This window comes from Pleurodeles waltl, chromosome 3_1, assembly GCF_031143425.1.
Source record: "Pleurodeles waltl isolate 20211129_DDA chromosome 3_1, aPleWal1.hap1.20221129, whole genome shotgun sequence".
In the NCBI taxonomy this organism is placed as follows: domain Eukaryota; kingdom Metazoa; phylum Chordata; class Amphibia; order Caudata; family Salamandridae; genus Pleurodeles; species Pleurodeles waltl.
Window position 1 is genome coordinate 1,782,902,369 of NC_090440.1, and position 23,874 is coordinate 1,782,926,242.

General features: G+C 46.1%; 1 protein-coding gene across 2 annotated transcripts in view; it reads left to right on the plus strand.

Annotated features, from left to right (window-relative positions):
* Positions 1 to 1,274: 1,274 nt before the first annotated feature.
* Positions 1,275 to 23,874, plus strand: part of RFTN2 (raftlin family member 2) — a 478,219-nt gene continuing 455,619 nt past the window's right edge. Inside the window, exons 1-2 of one of the 2 annotated variants that reach the window (XM_069225820.1) lie at positions 1,275 to 1,480; positions 5,053 to 5,117. In XM_069225820.1, coding sequence (XP_069081921.1) covers positions 1,440 to 1,480; positions 5,053 to 5,117 — 106 coding nt within the window. In that variant the 5' untranslated portion in view covers positions 1,275 to 1,439. Of the gene's footprint in view, positions 1,485 to 5,052; positions 5,118 to 23,874 lie in introns of both variants that reach the window. The other variant, XM_069225818.1, reaches the window with a different exon arrangement.

Consider the following 23,874-nt stretch of genomic DNA (forward strand, 5'->3'; position numbering starts at 1 on the left):
TTATCCAGTTGTTAGCAACAACCCTTTGAATTACTTGCCGTGGATCTCCCATTTGATCTCGATTTCATCCTACTCTTTTATTATCTTTGATTGGTAGTCCGGGCTCCCATTTCTGAGATAAATGTAGAGTCCCAAACATACACTCTAGTGCAGTGAGACTACAGACAATTTATGGGTACATCACATCCTGTCATTAGGTGTGAGACTGTCACCCCACCATCTGCCCTGCCTCTTTAAAAAAAAATTAGGTTGAAAGTCCATGGGCGGTTGGGGTAAGCCAGATGTTTTTGTTCAATTTGTTTAAACTAGCATAAGGTTAGTTACCTTAATGTTTCCCAAACTGTTTGCCAGGGGTTTTGAAATGTTCGGAAACATAATCAAAATGTTGCTGTTACTTTCTCTTCAGGAAAGATCGGGTAGATTTGGGTAGGGGTGATGGCCTTGCCGTGAAGGGCATTAATTTACTACTGAACAAGGACGTAATGTGACACCTGAATGTAGCATACCAGGAGGCAATCACAAAAGGTCCACAGTGAATAAATAGTGCTATGTTAAAAAAGAGTACATAAATGCACTGACAACATAGTGAGGCATGGCCTCTCTTGCGTGTTTCTGTAAAACTGACGTTTGTTCTTGAATTTTGTCCTGAATTTTGACCCTTTGTCCTGAATTTTTTACAGTCCTGTCCAGAATTTGCCTCAATGCCAGGTGGTCACCCTAAGTCTAGGGGCAATGAGCTGGAGGGTTTTCTCGTCTCTTCTGATTTTTTTAATGTGTTGGATAAGGCTAGAATTAGTAAGGTGGGTTTGACCATTTCTAGGGGGTATACATTTCTCTTCAGTGATTGATTACATTTATGTATCTCGAAATGTAATCATTTTTTTACCCCATGCCACAATCATTAACACACATTTTAGTGATCATAATCCAGTTGAGCTAGTTTTAGTTGCTCTACCTAGGAAGAATATTCGAATAGTACCTGGTCTTCGCAATTTATCAGTATCCCCCAGTGGCGGTTCCTTTCAATGGGCTCCGGGGCTTCACCCCTTTTTTTTTCCTGACGTCTTCATTAGTTATATTCCCCAGAAATGCTACCAGCATTGTCGCTCGTTGAGATCAGACACATTTTTTTATTTTATTTTTTTGCAGCCACGTGTGCTAGTGCGCATGTGTCAGCTCTCGCATTTTTGGGGGATTATTTTTCTTCAGCCCTGGGCCTCCTAAAGCCTTCCAGGCCTTAAGACCACACCCCCTGCAAGATGATGCAGCCTTCTTAACTGAACGCAGCCTGGGCGCATTAGGCTTCGGCCCCGTGCTTCCCGAGGCTGTGTGGCAATCATCGATGCACCCTGACCTTCTCCCGTTTTGTCGTAGGGCAGGGTGTGATCAGCGAGACGTCAGGCATGAGTTAAGGAAAGCATGTCAGCCTTTCCGGCATCATGGGTATACTCCGGAACCAGCCTGATTGGCAGAACAGCAGGTGGGTGAGTGTTTAAGGTGTACATTAATCCCACAGTACAGCACCCGCACGCACTAGGAAGTAGTATACCTGGAGTATTAAAACGCGTTACGGTAAAAAAAAAAAACTGACCAGAACTGGAGGTGCAATTTGCAGGGAACACTTGAGCAGTCATAGCAAATTAGCAGTCACGGACAAGAGCAAATTACTTAACTAGAAATGTGTTGAGAATGGGGGAGTACCGAGACGGCTGCTGTGGAGTGCATTCGCACATTCCACAGGCGACGGGCTGCTTGCTTTTCACATTATTGCAGATGCTGCGTTGTTCTGGGGAAGGCAGTGTATTGTGCTGTTCCCAAGAAGTGTGGCTACCGGGAAAATGTCAGCTTGCCTGGGAAATCTTGATCAGCCGACGATGCTGCAACTCACTCTCTTCACCCCTTTTTTGATTCCCAAGAATCTCATTGGACTAGGGGTGATGCTATGCTGAGCCCGTTTAATAGAAGATGGTGAGTGTCCTCACCTGAGCCACCTGAAATATAGTTTCAAAAGCTCAGGTCGGCTTCTGACAGTTGCATCAGAGTATGAATACACGACCCTTTCAACAGGCCTCAGAAATGCAGGAACATGGGGGAGGAGAAGGCATTTTCCTATCAGCGGCTCTATAGCTCACATGGTGCCTTTTAAAGAGGCATCAGTATTTAATGCATGTATAAATCTGTTCATTCAGTCACTGGGACTCACTTGCCTTTCTCGCCTCCTCCTTGCAATTTCAGAGAGGATTTTTCGCCACACCAATTACACATTTCATCAACCGCTACTGGTATCCACAGCTAATTTTAGGTTTAACTGGAAGCTATCAGACCCTCCTCAGTTCCTGGTGAAAATGGCAGCAGAGAACGCTGTATTCATGGGATGTTTGGAGGAGAATGTGGGTTAAGGTGTAGTAGTTAGTTTATTTGTGGTCCTTTGTTATAACATTAGACAATCCTTCTGCAAACCGTACGTACCAATATTTCAGACCTTCCCCCCGCCCCCTCCCCGCGGGGCTTTAGTAATGAGTGCTCCCTTCTTAATGGTACTCTGCGTAAAGCCCTGAACAAAAAAACGAGAGATTGTGCTATTGTAGCTACCCTGCGGAAGCAATATAAAATGCCAATAGCGCATAGACGAACTGAAGTTATTAGCCAGCAGTGGGACATGTTAACACATACAGCCCAGTCAAAAGATGGTAAATCTTTTTGGCACGCTGTTTCTAGTGTGCGTTCGTTTGACCAGTCAATCACCCCAATTAGCTGCCACATACATAGCGAGGCATGGATGACTCACTTTTCCCAGATTTATCTAGCTACTGATTCAAATACCACAAGACCGGTAGGCGAGGTTCTGCCCCAATTTCTTCAGGTTTCCTTAGAGGAAGTTATTGTAGCCATTAAACAAAGTTCTGGGGCAAATCTCCAGGGCCTGATGGCATCCCAATTGAAATAATTAAATGTAATATGAATATTTGGGCGCCTTTACTGACAAACGTTTTTAATAGATTTAAGCCATTTCAACATACTTGCTTCCTGGGCAAGTTCAGCGCATCGTCCAAATTTTTTAAAAAAGGGACCGCTCTAAACCACATTCTTATCGACTCGTTTTGCTGATTGATACTCCTCCTACAATCCCTGGACAGATACTTTACAATGGGATCCGGGAGTGGGCCATGGAAAAAAACATCTTAAGCGACTGTCGGTATGGCTTTCATACCGGGGTTGGTATGGTTAAGCAAAGTTTAAACCTGAACGTACTCATTGGGAAGTTTACAGTGGCAAAACAGGCTTCATTACGTTTGGCGTTCATGGACTTGTTCATGGCTTGGGTTGCATGAATCGTTCAAAGTTGTGACAACTCCTTCTTGAAATGGGACGGGACTTGGCTGGAGTGCACTCACTGGTTTCATTGTATGCAAATACAAAATCCAGGGTCATGTTTAGACAGAAAGGTGAGGTATCCAATGAAATTAGTATCGGGGATATAGTTCCCCAGGGGTGTGTACTCGCCCCACAGATGTTTATCCTATACATCAATAATCTTAGTACACATTTGCCCCTATGCACCCCTGATGTTCCCAAGATAAATGGCGTCCTCCTCCCGGCACTGGTCTATGCAGACAACACCGTCTTTATGGCTCATACTCCAAAAGCTTTGCGTTTGCTTGTCCTCTAGTTTATACAGTTCATGGCCAATCTTGATCTGGTGACAAACTTTTCTAAATCATTTATTATGACTTGCGGCCCAAGCACATTCACCTTTCAAGCATTACAGTTGGTCCAAATTCTTTGTTAAGCACAAGCACTTTTTCTTACCTAGGTGTTACTTTGTGTTCATCTGTCTAATGGGCACCTCATATTTCAGGCTGCAGGGCTAAGTGATCTAGAACAACTGGATCTCTTCTGAGCCTTCCGTGCCCTCAGGCGGAAGAGCGTTGACAACTATGATGCAGATTTATGCTGGCCAGTGTGTTCTGAAAGCTTCCTACAGGGCATGAGTTTGGGGGCTATCTGATTGTTTGTTCCTGCAGTGGAAAGAAAACCGTATCTACAGGAAAATCTTGGTCGCTCCTATATCCACTTTCCACTCCATCTCTCCTGAGAAATTGGGTCTAAACTATTTGAGTGACCTTATGCACTCTAGAACTGTGGCTATCTCTCTGTCAGAGGGAGGAAGCTTCACTGGCAAGGGACATAATTACTGACTGTCTGGCCTGTGATAAGGGCTTGACAATCCCTTGGCTGGCAAATGTCAAAAAATCATTTGTCAGGATAGGCCTAGCCAATGTTTTTTGTGACACAGCCTCTCATACTGCCTACAGCAAAAAGCAGGTGCTTGCGCTATTACTAACTAAATTGTAGGGAGAGAGACTAAAGGCAGAGTCTTTGAAACCCACTGTCGCAAGCTACCTGCCTTTAAGCCAAGAGGTATCTGATGCTAGTTATTTGGGGAGGAACAGTGGGGATTGGGAATGCTCTTTGTTATTTCACTTTAGGGCTGACACAAGTAAATGCTTACTCTGTTTTCCCCTTGGCTACCACCACAAACTTGAATCCTGGACCTACCCACGTGATAACGCATCCAAACAGTCAATGTTACATTTTCTCTTTTTGTGATTATTATAAACTGTATACTAAGACTTTTTTAGTTCCCTTACTGAGACAAAGAAACTTCCGGCACAGTCCTCTAGCATATTTTTATCTTCAACAACTACTAAGTGAGGAAACATGCATTTGTGTGAGCCAATTTCTCTGTGCAGCTGTGCGTTCATGGGCCTCAGTGCTTTTTTCAAACTAGATCTATGCTATTGTATTCTGGCTTGGAAGAATTAGTATGAATGTATTTTAATGTTTCATGTAGTTTATATTTTTGTGTGCTTTTATGGTTGTATCACTACTGAATAAAGATAATTCTGATTCTCATTAACAAATTCCCTAGTATGACTGTACTAGGTGAAATATTGGGTGATCAAAGTGGATCCATAGACCAGCGTTCCCAACCAAAAATGTTATTATAAAGTACCCATTGAATTTCACTAATATATCTTCTTTTCCTAGGAATGTTTTAAAGCTTCCCTCCACCCAACGAGTTGAATCCACTGTGGGAAAGAGGAAAGTTTTAGGTAAGCAGGAAGAATACTGGAGTGTGTCAATTCAGTATAAGACTTGCATCACAATGTGTAGAAGTTTACACAATTTGTTTTGTTTTGGTAGCAGCACATGTACCTACTCTTGCTAGCATCTACACAGGGAGCTACTGAGTAGGTGGTCTAAGACACACACACACACACTAAGTAGATTTCTTTTCTCAATCCACTTTACCTACCCCCTAAGGACTGGCTTGACCTGGATCATAGTATACAGGCTGTGGGAGTGTTTGGTTAGAATTAGACATTTTCTTCTTTGACCGCATCCCACAAGATTGGATGACCAAATAATAGGTTGGTGCTCAAGTGTTTCAGCATCCTCAGCACATGCATAGCCACAGTTCAGACAGTCTCAGCCAACCACCATGGCCTCCAGCCTTTCCTTACCTGCAACAAACCATACGCAGGTGGCTTTGGTGTACTGTTTTAGTACACATTAGCCACATTAAGTAGTAAGCTCCTATCTGCAGCCTCTCCTTGTGACACCACCCTGCTTCCCCTCACCCAAACGACCACAATCCCAGCGGTGAGGGTCCTGGTTTATCACAATATCTTGCATAAAAGTCTTGAATTAAATGTGGAGCATGGAGATTGTAAGCTAGTTCTCATGATCTTACTTTAGGAACAAACCCCTTCCAGTTCACCAAATACTACATCAGTTAAAAAAAAATGTGCATCCAAGATCTGTTGTATTTTATATTCATTTTCGGAATTAAACTGTACTCCCATAGGATATGAAGCAAGGGTAAGTTTTAATAAGGATATACATGAAAAACTGGGGGAGGTTCACAGACTGAGACAATTTTAAATGTACGGTAATTGGTTTCACAATCGGTTCTATAACAAATGGATCCACAAACTTATTTTGCAGTTCAAAATCTTTTTTTTCAAGTACAATGTTTTGTAAGTAGCATACTGATGTGCAGGACTTCTCTTGTGATGAGCATACAACTTATAAGCAACTCTAGTTTCTCCCAAGGCCTCCTGTGCAGATTTCGTAATATCAATTACTCAGTTAAATGTTTTTGCACAGAAAGGAATAAGGTACACAAAGACATATCCAGACAAAATATGGGGTTATGCCCATGCATACAAAAGAAAAGCAATATTCCTATAGTTAAGTGCTTTGTGTTATTGTTTGCCAGGGATTGATCATTCATTCATTCAGACCACCCATCCATCTGACAATGAGAACTAGTGAAAAGATAAACCTCCATATATAGTTCCTTACACAAAGCAGACCAGCATTTTGAACGAAATTGAGATCCATTATTGGTAATCATAAACTGTGGTACACCATGCAAGTGAATGATGTTGTGAAAAAATCTGTGATAAGTCTTTGGATATGGGCAAACCAGGCAGAGGCATACAATGATCCATCTTTACTAAATGGTCTACAAGCAAGGGGTGTGTCTAACGGAGCAAGATGGCAGTTACATCTGTGTAGATGCAGAGCTCCAGGCTGGTGCCGAACAGTCTGTCACCATCCCTGGCTCCACTTGATGCGGTGACGGCAAGAGAGCAGTGGCTGTGAACCTGGAGTGGGTGCATCACCCCAGCCAAATTACAGAAGGCCCGGTGGCTGGTGAGATGAGGAAAGCTGGTGTGAAGCAGAAGTGAGGCACGCCCTGACGGAGATGCCTAGCCACAAATACTAGGGCTGCGATCAGCTGGTGGACCGGCGCTTAAGACCCGGAGGTGCCTGCAGAGTGACCACCATCTCCATTCAGAGACCAGTTGTGGCGCAGGAGTGGATGGGGACGAACAGCTGCCACCTGTGTGCTTCCTGCCAAAGGGGGCTGATTGAAGGGGCTGAGGTGGGGGGATCTGCCCTACATTGGGGGCCTGCCTGGGATGTGACTGGGAGGAGAAGTGGCAATGGCCCTGGGGGTGCTCATCGACTCCTGGTAGTGGGGTCCTCTTCTGCTTGCTGGCAGCCTGGGCAGTAGGCCCCAACAGATACAAGGGGTCAGAGCTGTATTGAGACAACAGGCCTGTCTTGCCATAGACATGGGGGCCCACCTGCACGTCAGTGCCCACCAGGGCATACCACCAGCATCTGAGCTGCCGCCGAATGGTGAGGACACACCTGGGGGGGGGGGTCTCCAGAGGGAGGAACCCGACAAGGGGCTGATTCTGCTGGGGCATTCTTGGCCCCGTCCCACCTTAGTAGAGGTGCAGGTGAGGGATGTACTCCCCGCTGCACCCACTTTCCTGTAGCGGCAGCAGCTGAGCCAAACTGGACTGGTACCACTAGGCTGCCATGTAGTGCACATGGGGAGTCAAGGCACTGAAATGCCCCTCACTGGGCATCGGTTACTCAACCGGCACAAATACGAGCTCTGCAGCTTGTTGGGCAGGGGAAGCTTTTATTGCCTGGGAATCCCTCCCAAGAAGGTCCCCTCACACTGCTCAGTGCTTTTACTATTGCGGCCTCGATCCTCCAATGAACAGGCACCGATCTCCTTGTGCCACCCATAGTGGGGGACTGGCGGACCCCATACGTTTGTGGATACAGTCAAGGCAAAGGACAAGGCAGCACCCAAACAGAGCAAACTAGATAAATTCATCAAGCCCCTTCCTTATGATGGCAACTGTTGTATTCCACCAATTAACGTCGCCTGAATAATGAAGTAACCAGGTAAGATATTGTTAAATTAAATTAAGCTGTTTAATCACTAAGCTCCTTAAACATCGTCTCTCCAACTCCAGCTCCTTCACAGTCCTCGTCAACATTCTAAGGCAAGCTCCAGGGCATTCCAATGCCCAACATTCTTAGGAGCTGCTGGACTATACCACTAATACAGAATCAATACTAACATGTGAGTTTAGAACTTATATACTGATTTTGTCGTTTATCCATTTTGACATTAAACCAATAACTATGATACAGGTTAGTATGAACTACAAGATATACATAAATTGTATAGTTACAACATATCTCCCTTCCTCACTGTTCAAAAACAAAGTCTTTGTGCCATATCGGGCGCTTAGTGGTCCTGGTGTGCCTGTTTAAAGAATAACGCTGTGGTACGTCTTCCATTTCCTCGTCAGAATCCAGCCTGGGCATATTAGTTGGTTCTTTGCTGCATGAAATTCTGTCCATACTCCACATCCTGCCATCTTCCAGCGTTACCACATTCTTTTGCACCTTAATGATTCTTTTTGGTTGAGAAAACCTGCTACTATTTTCCTTTTTGTGTTCAGGTAGCTTAATTTTAACCCATTGTCCCACCCTCCAGGGTCTCCTCTGGACGCCAAAACGATCATCATACCACTTCCGGTATTTCTCTTGGTGTTGCCTGATTTTAATTCCAGCTTCCTCTCGCTGCTCATCGAATGGTTCCCCTCCCTTTAGCCAAATAGGACTAAGTTTTGTACCCGGGTGCCTTCCTTTGAGTGAAAAGAATGGTGAAATTCCCGTAACCAAATTAGGCGTGGTGTGATACAACCACAACATTTGCTTAAGAGCTACTTCACATGGTACCTGTCGTATTGACGCCAATTGTAAACACTCCTTTATCATCCTATTGGCTCTCTCAACTAAACCATTCGCACGGGGGTTGTACAGTGCTGTTCTAAAATGATGTACACCGCACTTCATTAAAAACTCTCTCATAGCTTCTGAGGAGAACTGCACACCGTTGTCTGTAACTAGGGTGCTGGGTATCCCTTCTCTCAAGAAGGCGTCTGACAAGAAATCAATTGCATCTTGGGTAGTTACCTGATTCACTATCTTGAACATCATCCAGTGCGATTGGTAGTTCACTAGCACAAAAATGAATTTGCCTTTGACACCAAATTGTGGTATGGGTCCTAAAATGTCTAATCCCAACTTGTCCCATGGTTTAAGTGGAACCGGAATAGGAGACAATGGAGCACTCCTTGTAACGTTTGTCTTATCACTCTGGGCACAACTGATACAATCCCTTACTGCGTCTTCCACTAACCTATCCATGGTGGGGAACCAATAGGATGCTCGAAGTCTACTCTTGGTAAGACTCCTCCCTAGATGCCCTGCATGAGCCAAACTCACCAATTTGTTCCACAACTCACACGGAGGTACGACTCTCTCACCCCTCATTACCATGTCCTCAAATATGTGGAGTTCTGACCTCACCTCCCAGTATCCTTTGTGCTCATCTTCGAGGTATCTGGCTCTCTCTGGCCAACCTTTGACTATTTTCTCCCGAAGCGATTTTAATACGGAATCAGTTGAGTTTTTCTCTATCCATTCATCCCTGGTGAGGCCAGCCAATTCTATGTGTAGTACCGGTTCAAGGGTGTCCCTCCCTTCCTCTAATCCTGCCCCCCTTGGTGATCTGGATAGGAAGTCAGCCACAACGTTATTTTTCCCAGGAACATACTCCACTCCAAAATTATATCCTTCCAATCCTAAAATCCACTTCGCAATGCGTGGGGTGGCATGTTCTCTTCCCTTGGTGGTGAATACACTGGTGAGGGGTTTGTGGTCAGTTCTAATAGTGAAAGGTAGACCCTGTAGGAAGTTGGCTCTGTATGTGCTATTTCAAAGTAAGGAATAGCATGCACAGAGTCCAAGGGTTCCCCTTAGTGGTAAGATAGTGGCAAAAAGAGATAATACTAATGCTCTATTTTGTGGTAGTGTGGTCGAGCAGTAGGCTTATCCAAGGAGTAGTGTTAAGCATTTGTTGTACATACACATAGACAATAAATGAGGTACACACACTCAGAGACAAATCCAGCCAATAGGTTTTTGTATAGAAAAATATCTTTTCTTAGTTTATTTTAGGAACCACAGGTTCAAATTCTACATGTAATATCTCATTCGAAAGGTATTGCAGGTAAGTACTCTAGGAACTTCAAATCATCAAAATTGCATGTATACTTTTCAAGTTATTCACAAATAGCTGTTTTAAAAGTGGACACTTAGTGCAATTTTCACAGTTCCTAGGGGAGGTAAGTATTTGTTAGGTTAACCAGGTAAGTAAGACACTTACAGGGCTTAGTTCTTGGTCCAAGGTAGCCCACCGTTGGGGGTTCAGAGCAACCCCAAAGTCACCACACCAGCAGCTCAGGGCCGGTCAGGTGCAGAGTTCAAAGTGGTGCCCAAAACACATAGGCTAGAATGGAGAGAAGGGGGTGCCCCGGTTCCGGTCTGCTTGCAGGTAAGTACCCGCGTCTTCGGAGGGCAGACCAGGGGGGTTTTGTAGGGCACCGGGGGGGACACAAGTCCACACAGAAATTTCACCCTCAGCGGCGCGGGGGCGGCCGGGTGCAGTGTAGAAACAAGCGTCGGGTTCGCAATGTTAGTCTATGAGAGATCTCGGGATCTCTTCAGCGCTGCAGGCAGGCAAGGGGGGAATTCCTCGGGGAAACCTCCACTTGGGCAAGGGAGAGGGACTCCTGGGGGTCACTTCTCCAGTGAAAGTCCGGTCCTTCAGGTCCTGGGGGCTGCGGGTGCAGGGTCTCTCCCAGGCGTCGGGACTTTAGGTTCAAAGAGTCGCGGTCAGGGGAAGCCTCGGGATTCCCTCTGCAGGCGGCGCTGTGGGGGCTCAGGGGGGACAGGTTTTTGTACTCACAGTCTTAGAGTAGTCCTGGGGTCCCTCCTGAGGTGTTGGATCGCCACCAGCCGAGTCGGGGTCGCCGGGTGCAGTGTTGCAAGTCTCACGCTTCTTGCGGGGAGCTTGCAGGGTTCTTTCAAAGCTGCTGGAAACAAAGTTGCAGCCTTTCTTGGAGCAGGTCCGCTGTCCTCGGGAGTTTCTTGTCTTTTCGAAGCAGGGGCAGTCCTCAGAGGATGTCGAGGTCGCTGGTCCCTTTGGAAGGCGTCGCTGGAGCAGGATCTTTGGAAGGCAGGAGACAGGCCGGTGAGTTTCTGGAGCCAAGGCAGTTGTCGTCTTCTGGTCTTCCGCTGCAGGGGTTTTCAGCTGGGCAGTCCTTCTTCTTGTAGTTGCAGGAATCTAATTTTCTAGGGTTCAGGGTAGCCCTTAAATACTAAATTTAAGGGCGTGTTTAGGTCTGGGGGGTTAGTAGCCAATGGCTACTAGCCCTGAGGGTGGGTACACCCTCTTTGTGCCTCCTCCCAAGGGGAGGGGGTCACAATCCTAACCCTATTGGGGGAATCCCCCATCTGCAAGATGGAGGATTTCTAAAAGTTAGAGTCACTTCAGCTCAGGACACCTTAGGGGCTGTCCTGACTGGCCAGTGACTCCTCCTTGTTTTTCTCATTATTTTCTCCGGCCTTGCCGCCAAAAAGTGGGGCCTGGCCGGAGGGGGCGGGCAACTCCACTAGCTGGAGTGTCCTGCTGGGTTGGCACAAAGGAGGTGAGCCTTTGAGGCTCACCGCCAGGTGTGACAATTCCTGCCTGGGGGAGGTGTTAGCATCTCCACCCAGTGCAGGCTTTGTTACTGGCCTCAGAGTGACAAAGGCACTCTCCCCATGGGGCCAGCAACATGTCTCGGTTTGTGGCAGGCTGCTAAAACTAGTCAGCCTACACAGATAGTCGGTTAAGTTTCAGGGGGCACCTCTAAGGTGCCCTCTGGGGTGTATTTTACAATAAAATGTACACTGGCATCAGTGTGCATTTATTGTGCTGAGAAGTTTGATACCAAACTTCCCAGTTTTCAGTGTAGCCATTATGGTGCTGTGGAGTTCGTGTTTGACAGACTCCCAGACCATATACTCTTATGGCTACCCTGCACTTACAATGTCTAAGGTTTTGTTTAGACACTGTAGGGGTACCATGCTCATGCACTGGTACCCTCACCTATGGTATAGTGCACCCTGCCTTAGGGCTGTAAGGCCTGCTAGAGGGGTGTCTTACCTATACTGCATAGGCAGTGAGAGGCTGGCATGGCACCCTGAGGGGAGTGCCATGTCGACTTACTCGTTTTGTCCTCACTAGCACACACAAGCTGGCAAGCAGAGTGTCTGTGCTGAGTGAGAGGTCTCCAGGGTGGCATAAGACATGCTGCAGCCCTTAGAGACCTTCCTTGGCATCAGGGCCCTTGGTACTAGAAGTACCAGTTACAAGGGACTTATCTGGATGCCAGGGTCTGCCAATTGTGGATACAAAAGTACAGGTTAGGGAAAGAACACTGGTGCTGGGGCCTGGTTAGCAGGCCTCAGCACACTTTCAATTGTAAACATAGCATCAGCAAAGGCAAAAAGTCAGGGGGCAACCATGCCAAGGAGGCATTTCCTTACAGACCCCATAGGAAAAAACTAAAATGATTGATAGCCCAATAACATGCAAGCGTTTCTCTTTCTATAGTGGAATAATTCATCTCTGCAGCTGACAGTGATCTGGACGCAAATGCTATGATTCTTTCCTGTCCCTCTACAACTTGGGAAAGGGTGGCTCCCAGTCCCTTCCCACTGGCATCAGTAGTGACCCATGTTTTTCTCTTGAAATCAAATTTTCCTAAATTCGGAGAGTTCACAATGGCCTCCTTCACCTTGCCAAAAGCCTCCTGACATTCTGTGTTCCAATCAAAAAGGACATTTTTCTTCAACAATACTCTCATAGGAGCCGTGAGCTCTGCAAAATTATGCACAAACTTGGCCATGTACTCAGCTAAACCTAAGAATGACTTGAGTTCCTGCTTGCTGGTAGGTGCAGGTGCCTCTTTCACAGCTACCACTAAGTCAAGTTTAGGTTCCACACCATCCTTCGTGATTTTATGACCTAGATACTCAACTGACTCTACTCCAATTTGGCATTTATCTCTACAAATAGTCATACCAGCTCTTTCCAGCGCCGTAAACACTTTCCGCAAGGTAGCATCATGTTCGCTCGCCGTAACACCATAAACAAGAATATCATCTTGGAAGCACATTACTCGGTTTATACCATGCAATATGCTTTGCATGATACGCTGGAAAACAGCTGCCGCCGATGCTAAGCCAAAGGGCATTCTGCAAAATCTGAATGCCCATATGGGGTGATAAAAGAAGTGAGGGAACGAGAAGAAGGATGAAGTTCTACCTGGTGATATGCCGAGGACAGGTCTATCACACTAAAGTATTTGGCTGGGCCCATGGTGCTCAACATCTCACTGATCCTGGGTAGGGGAAACCTATCCACCCATATGTTGGCGTTAAGGTCCCTAAGGTCAACACATAACCGAATTCCTCTTCCTCCCGATTTACTAGTGACTACGATGGGAGCCAACCATATTGAACTTTCAATGGGTTCTATGACCCCTGACTCTACCAGCTTGTTCAATTCTTGTTTTAAAGACTCCTGCATTTAGATAGGGGATCGATCTGGCCTTATGAACTTTAGGAATAGCATTATCCTTCATCTTTATCCTATGTTGGTAACTCCTCAGCAATCCCAATCTATCTCCAAACAAGTCTGGAAATTCCTCACAGACACTCATGCCACATTTGGATTCACACACTTGTAGAACCGGTTCATCATTATTAGGGTCCAGCTTAATTCCTAATTCTCTTTGGTGTCTCCACCCTAAAAGATTGGAGCCCTTGTTTGTGAAGTACACTTTCCCTTTAGTATGACGATCTTTAAAGGTTATCCGGAGACATAACATACCCCTCAGGGGTATAGGGTCATTGTTATAACCCCCAGGAGAGATGTCTGGAGGTAGTAATTCATACCCCTTATTCTTAAAAAATTTCTCAAATACACTGTAATCCATAAACGTAAATGGAGAACACAAGTCTGCAAATACCCTTACACCTATACCATCCAGTTCGATAACACACGTATGAAGGACCACTTTTTTCATACTCATTCAAGTTTTTCAGTTGCAGTACAAACTTGTTCTTTAAGTCTTGGGTCTCTTCAATAATATGTACATTCTTTTTCTCATTACGCTCACCCCTCTCATTCTTGCATACCCTCGCATAGTGTCCCCTCGCACCACACTTCCGACATAAGCAGTTGCGGGCCGGACACATAGGATTGTTGGCCAGATGTCTGCTGTTACCACACCTAAAACACTTACTCTTAATCCCATCTACGTTACTCGAAGTGTTTCTCTTGAGGTAAACTTCATGAACTTTGCAATCTTCATCTAGATTAAGTGCACTAACTTCTTGTTTGGGATGAGCTTTGACCTCCTTAACCTGTTTGACACCTTCTTCTCCCGGGGAATTTTTAATAAGTTTCATGCACTCCACCGTATGTTCTATCCCCTTGGCTATGTCCACCGCCTCCTTCAAGGTTGGATTGTGAACTAACAATTTTTCCTGAATTTTAAAATTATTGGTACATCTTACTAGCTGGTCACGTATTAAAGAATCCTCAAGGTTACCAAACTCACAGGTGTTGGCCAGTCCCCTCAAACATGCAATGTAACTGGATATTTTCTCGTCCTTAGCTTGTGTTCTACTAAAAAATGTATGTCTTTCAAGTACTACATTGACTTTATGGCCAAAATGATTCTCTAATTTCCTACCTGTTCTCTCATAATCATTCAAGCCGTCCCCTTGACCATCCACTCCAACATCAGGGTCTGTTAAATTTTCATATACCTTCCGACCATGTACTCCCAGGTTGTGTAAAAGAATATGCTGCTTTCTCAATGACGAGAATTTTTCCCCTCCGATTGCTATCAAGTAAGAATCAAATAGTTTTTCCCACTCTTTCCAGGGTAGAATAGGTTCGCCAATTTCGTTCAAAAATGGTGGGGGCTGTGACATGCCAGCCGCCGCCATTACGCAAGTTGTCACAAGTCAAAGTTTTCACACGTCAAAGTCTTCCTTAAGATGCTTGTCTTTCAATATTAATGTGCTGAAAATCAGTCTTGGCCTCACTACAATAAAAGTCTCAATAGGGAATAATATGGAACAAAAAGAACAGTAAGCCCCCTCAGATGCAGACTATATCTCGCTTGTAGAGCAGCAAATACCTGTGGTCTCTCAAATCCGTTCATGTGCGGATAACTCGAGCTGCAATTTCCGAGGAATGCGTGCCAGCTTTCATACAGCGTTTGTTCAGCCAAGAGAAAACTATTCTCGCAAAGCACCGTGCCCTGCAATTCCCTGAGACACTGCTCCTCGTTACCTCTGGTAAATGTCTAACCGCGACACTCCCACCTCCTTCGTGGCAACACCTTACCGAATAGCGTGGTGCCGGGAATGCAGGGCTCCGCCTCTACAATATCGATACTGATTTAATCCGAGGACGACGCCGAGCTCTGCCTCTGCAGCGTAACACCGCTTCAATTTAGGAGCGCTGGCCCCCTGCCTAGGTCGCACCTCCTCCTCACAACTCTGCGCCAATAGCGAGGCGTTGTAGCCCTGGGGGCAGGTCCGCCTGTCTGGCAATCGTTCCTTCCCGACCGTGTCCGGGGAAGAATATCGCCGCCACTTCCTCAGGCAAACTTCACCTGCCGTGAGGCGCTAAAATTCAGGAACTTGACAGAAGCGAGGCGCTCCTTCAAAGGAACTACTTCAATTTTGGACGCTCCTGTCACGCACCATGGGCTCTTCTTCTGGATACCACAGAGGGTGGAGAATTGCATGGTTACTGCACCACCATCTCCAAAGATCACCATTAAGTTCAGAAGAACTAAGCACCAACCGCCACACTGGAGTACTTGAATATCCAACGGAAACGATGAAGGTAATCAGGGGTGAGGAGTTTCACTGCCCCCTGCACAGGAATCCCATCCTCGTCGCCAATAAGAAATGTTGTATTCCACCAATTAACGTCGCCTGAATAATGAAGTAACCAGGTAAGATATTGTTAAATTAAATTAAGCTGTTTAATCACTAAGCTCCTCAAACATCGTCTCTCCAACTCCAGCTCCTTCACAGTCCTCGTCAACATTCTAAGGCAAGCTCCAGGGCATTCCAATGCCCAACATTCTTAGGAGCTGCTGGACTATACCACTAATACAGAATCAATACTAACATGTGAGTTTAGAACTTATATACTGATTTTGTCGTTTATCCATTTTGACATTAAACCAATAACTATGATACAGGTTAGTATGAACTACAAGATATACATAAATTGTATAGTTACAACAGCAACCCAAGTGCCCAGCTAGTGGAGGGGCAGCCCATCCTGAGGTGCCCCATACAGTTGCAATTGTTAACACCACAACCCTGCTGCAGGCCATTCAGGACTCTAGGTTCACCCTTGAGACAAAAATGGGAGAGGTCGAAACTGGTGTTTTGCTGCTCTGCAGGGACATACGCAACACAACATATAGGGAGGGCGGCAATGGTCAGCATCTTCACCCTTGAAGACACGGTGGTCAACTTGCAACAAACAGTCCATAAGTTACAGTCAACGGGCTCCGAGGTAGCGGCCAGGGTAGTGGATGCAGAGAGGCAATACAGCAGTAACAAATTACATTTTGTGGGATTCTCAGAAGGGGTAGAGGGCTTCCCTTCGTAAATATTCCTCAAGACCTGGCTCCACATCTTTTTACCTAGAAACCAACTGTCCTCCTGTTCCTTCATAGAGCAACCTCAAAGGACTCTTGCTTGCCAGCCCCCCGCAGGACCATCATCTCTTAATTTTTGAACTTCTGCAATTCTTTGTACGGTGACAACCCAGGGCGAGACTCATTTTGAATTATCACAAGTCCTCATAGTCCCAGACTACTCTTTCATCTTACATATTATTGTCCAGACTGACTATGAATGATGGGGAAGGCTGAGTCGCCACACTGCTGGAGCTGTGGGGATATTGAGGGATCCTTCTTTCATCTCAGATTGTCCTGTCCAGGTATAACTAAGTACTGGAAGGCAGTCCATACCAAGATAGCATGCTTCCTTTAGATTACAGAGAGACTAGACCCCAAAATAGCGCTGCTGGGGATAATGCAGTGTTGGGCACACAACAGGAATCAACGCCTTTTAGCAGGAGTAGGGAAGTAAATCATCAAAAGAGACATTGCCAAAAACTCACGTCCCCGGACCTCCCCAGGATGACTTAGTGGGACAACAAGATAGATTAGTGTTGCAGGGCGGAAAGAGACACCTACAAATAGAGAGATTGTGTCACCAAACAAAAGAGGGTCTGGGGCTTGTGGCTTTCTGGGGCAGCTCTGGACAAAGTCTAAGCATTTCTTATTGTGCCTTTTATCATGTTGCACACACAGGACCCGAGATGTGTTGTAACATATGCTCATTGTACACTGTCAGCAGTCTTCTTTTTGTGTTCTGTGTAGAAGTTTTGTCACATACTGAAAAGCATAATAAACAGATTTATTAAAAAAAAATAACTAGAATTACTGTGCAAGCTTGACTGTTGGGCAGGCCTACAATGTAATTGATTGACATAGTATGCCATGGTCTTGGTGGAATAGGCAGAAATCTCAAACCCACCTTAGGCTAAGGTCTCAACAAACCCACAGGTTTACTATGTGAATTCTTGATTTGTGCACATATTGAATATGTCTTTATGTAGTTCTATAGAATATTCGTGCTTTCTTTACAAGTTTTCATTGTGAACAATAGTCAAACACAAACAATACTGTTTAAATGGACAGTTATCGTCATCTCAAAAGCACAAATATCTGAGTAACAGTGGAACTGAGTACAACCTAGGAGTTACAGCAGAAAGGGAAACGTCAAATGCACTGACAATGTTCCCAGGAGGGCCCCACCACTAATAACGCCATTGAGAAAAGCTACATCAGAAATGAGAACTAGAGGTGTGTGTAATTGGGGACAAAAAGATCAGGTACATTAGGGATCTATCTATTCAACATATCCATGTAGTATCAACTAGTAAAAAAGCAATTCTGGATCTTTCACTTCCAGATCTCTTTGATTGGTCCCAGCCTAGAAGCGACAAGTCCCACAAGGAGGTCTGTCATTTGTCTTACCTTTTTAAAGTTGCAATTGTTTCCTCCCATTTAATTACAGTCATTCATCCTCTGCCTTATCTTTGTGTCCTTGGAGTGTGGTTGAAGTGTCACTCTCTGCCTCTGACCATTTCAACAACTCTCTCATTCATGTTCTGACTAGGAGGGGAGCTGATTCACCTTCCAGGTTGCATTGCTATATGTTGCTTGGCCAGCAACCATGCCAGATCTGTAAACCTGTTTTCCAATTCTGCAGTTTATTTTGTTTTTTATATAACGCCAACATGGTAACCTCAAGGGTGTGTGTAATCTCTTCCTGTAATCTCTTGTATCAATCTCTGCGCTGCCTCCCAGAAGGGAGAAAGGTCCAGGCTTTACCAGAACATATGTACCAAGCCTGCCCTTGGTCGATGAGACCTGAGGCATTCATCTTTTACAATGGAGAATATAGTCTGTGTAGCCTCCTAGGGGCTAGGTACGCTCTATGAAGTATTTTAAAAGGAATCAGTTTAAATTGAGCATTCAGAGATATCTTCAATGGACATTAGTATCTGGGGCAACTCTTTAAGAGTGAAACGTGCTAGCATCTCTTTTCTCTAAGTGTTCAGTGAGGAGATATTTGTCATTGATTTTGAAGTGAGGTAATACAGTTCCTTGTGCCATCACAAGTCAGCATAACCTCTAATGTGTTACATAGGGGTGGGTTCCATAGATCCCTTTTTCCAAGTGGATTGTATGTATTGTGTTAATGTCACAAATGACCCACAGAAATCTGTGTGCTTTGTCTCTGCTCTTCAGTTGTAAGATGCTTGTTAAGATCCAATAAATTCCATTACAGTTTTTAATTTGGCTTTATCCCAATATGCTTGCTAGAAGTGTAATCTAGCTTACATTAATTGGGATGTATCCAAAATGGGAGCTGAAGGTATATAAACTGTGTTTGTCTTTGTGTGTACAAGGCATTTTTTCTAACAGTACTTAGCAACCTCTAACAATCCTGACTGTTGCTCTTTGGTCTAACATGTCTGACAGCATTTTTTCCACATTCATGTACATCAATAAACTTGACCACCAAAACTATATTCTTACTGCAGACAGAGACTTAGAATTCCAGGATGCCCAGAAATTTTAAAATCATGAAGCCAATTCATAGCTTGTCTAAACTGATGTGAATACTCAGCTTTTTCATGATTCAAAATACATCTTTTTTTTTTGGGCTATTTCCTTGTTCTTTTAATATGAGTCGCAATCTTTAGACTGACTTTCTGTACATACTTTGATTAAAAAAAGGATCTATACTAATCAACACAATGGATTGATCACACAAAACCTTTGAGGACACAATAAATGATAGACAATCATTCACTTAATTTTCACTCCCCAACTGATCTTGTCAGGATACGACATCAACTTGCCCACTCTTAGAACCTGGTTTATAATTTATCACAAAATCATAGATAAACAAATTGTGAAAAACAAAGTAAATTTGAGTTGCCATGGGGTATGTGCTTGGGCTAATTTCAAGATCTGCAGATTACTAGGATCTGTATACAATTCTGTAGTGTTTTTGGCCCTTAACAAATAATTAATTTCTTCAAAGGATCTCCAAATGGACAGTAGTTCCTTATCATTAATGGTATAATTTAACTATCCTGGTGAGAAGTAGTAAGACTTTGGAAGGTACTGGGTGTGCCTGGCAAGTGTTTAGATTGTCTGCGACAAAACACTGCCAAGAATAAGAAGCATCCCTCTCAGCAATGAAAGGATTTTCTACTTTAGAAAGTTGTACATTTGGGGAACTAGAAAACTGTTATTTGAAAAAAATGCATGATCTGCTGGCTAAGAAAATTCTTTACTTTCATAGTCACTTGGTAATGAGTTTCTCAAATTGAGAAAACTGGTGAATGAACCTCACATAAAAATTGGCATTATTTGAGGCTGGTGTAGGATACTGCACTTTGCCGGTACTTTCATCCACCCTTATGCCCTTGAATGCACCCTAAATACACCATGGTGGTGGTATGAAAGGTATTCCACCAAAATTGTGTATACAAAATTCTGTGAGACACAAGTATTTTGTCAACCATATATTAGGAGAGAATATAGAATATAAGAATATCCTTTTTTAGTTATTTTCTATTTTTTTTTAAGTCCCTGCCTTTTGTACACCACCCATTGCTACTACTGAAAGGATGGTTTAGTGAGGTTTTCGGATTTGACCTGGCTACAGCCCTCACAGAGCCCAGAGAAGATGATAGAGAAAGTGAAATCATAACATGGTTTCTGTAGGTGAACCTGCAGAAGGCTCAATAACAGCAGAGCAGCCCTAGTGACCTAATGCGCCAGCCTGAACCCTTGGCTGTCTCCGAGACAGAACCCAAAGGTGTAGGATTCGTTCCGCCCCTTGCGCACCCCTGGCCGGCAAAGTGGTCCATGGCCGCTGGGGCACTTGAGTGAAAAGCAGGTGCAAGGCAGGCTCAAGAGGACCCGACAAACATATGCGAGGGACTGGGCCAGGGCCAGCTCACCCAGGCCCCTCCGGGAGTGTCAGGACAGAAGCCCTCCCAAGACGGCACCCACTCTCACCCAGTACAACCCCAGAGGGGGACCAAATCACAGTGCCTCCCTGGGCTAAGACCACCCCCTTAGGTCCTTCCTTCTGGGCCCTTCTGTGCCTGGCCCGCCCGGATTTCACGCAAATGAGGCACAATGGCTTGTCTTGTGCAGCAGGGCAGGCTGCATAAGAAGTTGGCAGGGCTACGAGGGAACCCCAGATCCTCTTGGTGGAGATGCTGTGCCCCACGTGAAGCCAGTGCAAATTGCTTCAAGGCCCTCCCCCCCCCCCCCCCACCAACTGCAGAGGCTTCAATGCACCCAGCCCCTCCATCATCAAGTGTTGCATTAGTTGCTTCCTAATTGACAGGTACCTGGTTTGCCTGGTCATGTGCAACTGGGCTAAGGGTTTGAAGACTTGTGCAGTCTGGGTCAGCAGAGGAACTGGCTGCCTCCATTGCTTTGGGAGCCGCTTGCTCGCTCAAACTGCCTGTTGATGCAGTGGTGGGGTGGGGCTCCCAAGCTCACCATCTGGAAATGCTCTTTGAATCTTGGAGGCCGACTCCCAGAGGGGAAGCCTGACAGGATGCCGGTCGTCTCACCATGCGGGTGCCGGATGGGCAACGCTGCCTTCCTCCCACCTCTCCTACCCTGTCAATTGGGCTAATATTGCGAAAGTTGTCTGTGACTCTTGGAGGTGCATCACTCTGCTCTTTCTTCAATAAATAGCGCAGCTAGCTGTCAAAATTAGTGTTAAATGCAGGACACGTTGGTAACCGACACTTTAGATGCGCATTGCAGCCCTTGGTTTCTTCTACACCTCTCAGAGCATCACATGAACGTCAGTCACCACCAGGCTCTCCCAGGGCCCATCTGGTGTCATCAAGGGTAGCCCTGCTCCCTTCATCTCCCAAAGGACAGACCCCTGGTCGTGCTTTGCAGGCCCCCATCTCTGGTCCTGCGGCCGAGGTACGCTGCTGGCATGTCTTCCCCCATCTCAGTGGGAGAGCCGGTGGGCGAGCTGTTCTACCCTGGCACAACGAGGGGCTCGTGCCTGTGTACCGTGCGTGGCTCTCTGTGGTGTCCCACAGCCTCCCACAAGCACTGCAAGTTCGTGGGGGAACCCAGTGCTAAATCATTCAGGGTTTCATAAGTAGCAGAGCAGCTACCTCATGTGCAATCAACTGAAAGTCATCTTCTAAGCAAAACATTTGTCTCCATCTGAGGGTTTCCATGCCCCCACTCGGGGATCTCTCTGCCACCAAACTGACAGGAGGGATTAGGTGTGGGCCCATGGGATGCCACCTCCCCCACATGCCTCCCATCATGGGGGCCCTCCCCCCGCCACCTCCACCTTTGGTTGCAGGGAGGGGAGCACAATCCTTTGCAGGTCAAGAGGACGACCAGATGATCAGAGCAGGCCCGAGGAGCTTGCTCAGGGGGCAAGTAGTCTCAGGAAAGAGCCTCCTGAGTGCTGGCTTCAGGGACTCAGCCACTCTTGTTGTGGTGAAACTGCTATGTGCCGAGAGCCTGGGTTGCTCAGTCTGGGTCGCTCTGGTCAGCCCGAGCCTTCTGGTTGCTGGGTCAGCCCAGGCCATCGGGTTGCTGGGTCGGCCCGAGCCATCTGGTTGCTGGGCTGGCTGACCAGGTGACCACTGGGTGAGTGGCCGACAAAATGGCCATCTGGCTGACCAGATGGGCAGGAGGCTGACCAATTGGGCTAGCTCTGAGTTTTACCTTCTCCTGGGTAGTGTAACTTTTTGGGGGCCTAGTAGTAGAGGAAAATCAGCTTCCTGGGCAGGCCCAAGTGGAGAGGATGAGGGATTTGCTGGGTGCTTAACACTCCTTCCCTCCCCTGTCACGGTCTCCAGGAAGGTGGAAGGCACTGACCCAAGGCAGCACCCTGGCCCCACAGTATGGTGGTGAAAGACACCACCCAGGGTTTCAGTGACTTTTGACTGTGGAGGACTCTGAATTTCTTCCACTGGGTCCAGGGGCAGGGCGGAATGCTCAGGGACAGTCCAGCCAGAACTGTACTCAGTCAGTAGAACATACTTGGGCCTATTTGTCAAAGGACTTAGAGGTTTCAAGAACCAGGGCTTCAGAGTCTCTGTGCCTTTCAAGGGGGAGCGGAAGCATTTTCATTAAGACACAGCATTAAGAAATCCCAGTAAGTGACGGTCCTACGCTTGATCGGATTATATATACTTATACATATTGGCCCTCATTATGACCTTGGCAGTAAATACCGCCGCACTGACTGCCACCAGCATACCGCTGCGGAGGCAGACATCTGTCTGCCACATTATGACACATACATACAAAACCGACAGAAAACAGCCACAACCACAAATCCTCCAGATCCACTGAACGTGATAAACTGTCAAAACTACCACCCATACCATTACCCTACCAATACTACGCCCTCCAAATAATGTCCCACCAATCACCACATCGGACATTCAATGACGGTAAACCATTGGCGGTGCACACTGCTGCATCGGATATAGCCACACAAAGACAAAAACATTGGCCAGAACAAAAACCCACACCTGACACAAATACACACACCCCACACACCCACCAACAGCACTATAAAACCAACACCCACATCACCTACAAACCTTTGCAAACACGAAAAGACCGCAACAGCTAGCCACGCAAATCACAGAGACAACTTTACACCACAACCACCCATTCATCCATCACGCACCACACACCCCGCACCCCACCACATTACACAACACCCTCTAAAAAACACACACACCGCACAACATCCATGTCCCCACAAAGGCACCCCCATTTCACTGATGAGGAGTTGCGGGTCATGGCTGAGGAAATAGGGTAGAGCCACAGCTGTATGGAGCACAGATCCAGCAGATATCTATTGCCAGGAAGATGGAGCTATGGCGGAGGATCTTGGACAGGGTGAACGCCATGGGACAGCATCCACGAACAAGGGACAACATCAGGAAGAGGTGGAACGACTTACGGGGGAAGGTGCAATACATAGTAGCAAGGCACCAGCTCGTTATCCAGAGGACTGGCGGTGGTCCACCACCTCCTGCCTCACAGCTGACAGCATGGGAGGAGCAAGTCTTGGCAATACTGCGTCCTGAAAGACTCACTGGAGTTGCCGGAGGACTGGACACTGGTGAGTAAAGATTTACTACCTATCACCCCATACCTGCATGCCACCACCACACCTCACCCTGAAACCCATCACCCCGCTCCATCCCACACAGTGCACCACTACAATTAACAAACCCAAATGCCAAGCCCTGCATGTCACACCCGCTGCATGCACATCCCTTCCAGCCCTGCATGAACACCCACCACCAATGCATGCACCACATGGAGAACTAACAATCCCACAATCCATCACCATACACAAACAAAGGTGGTAGGG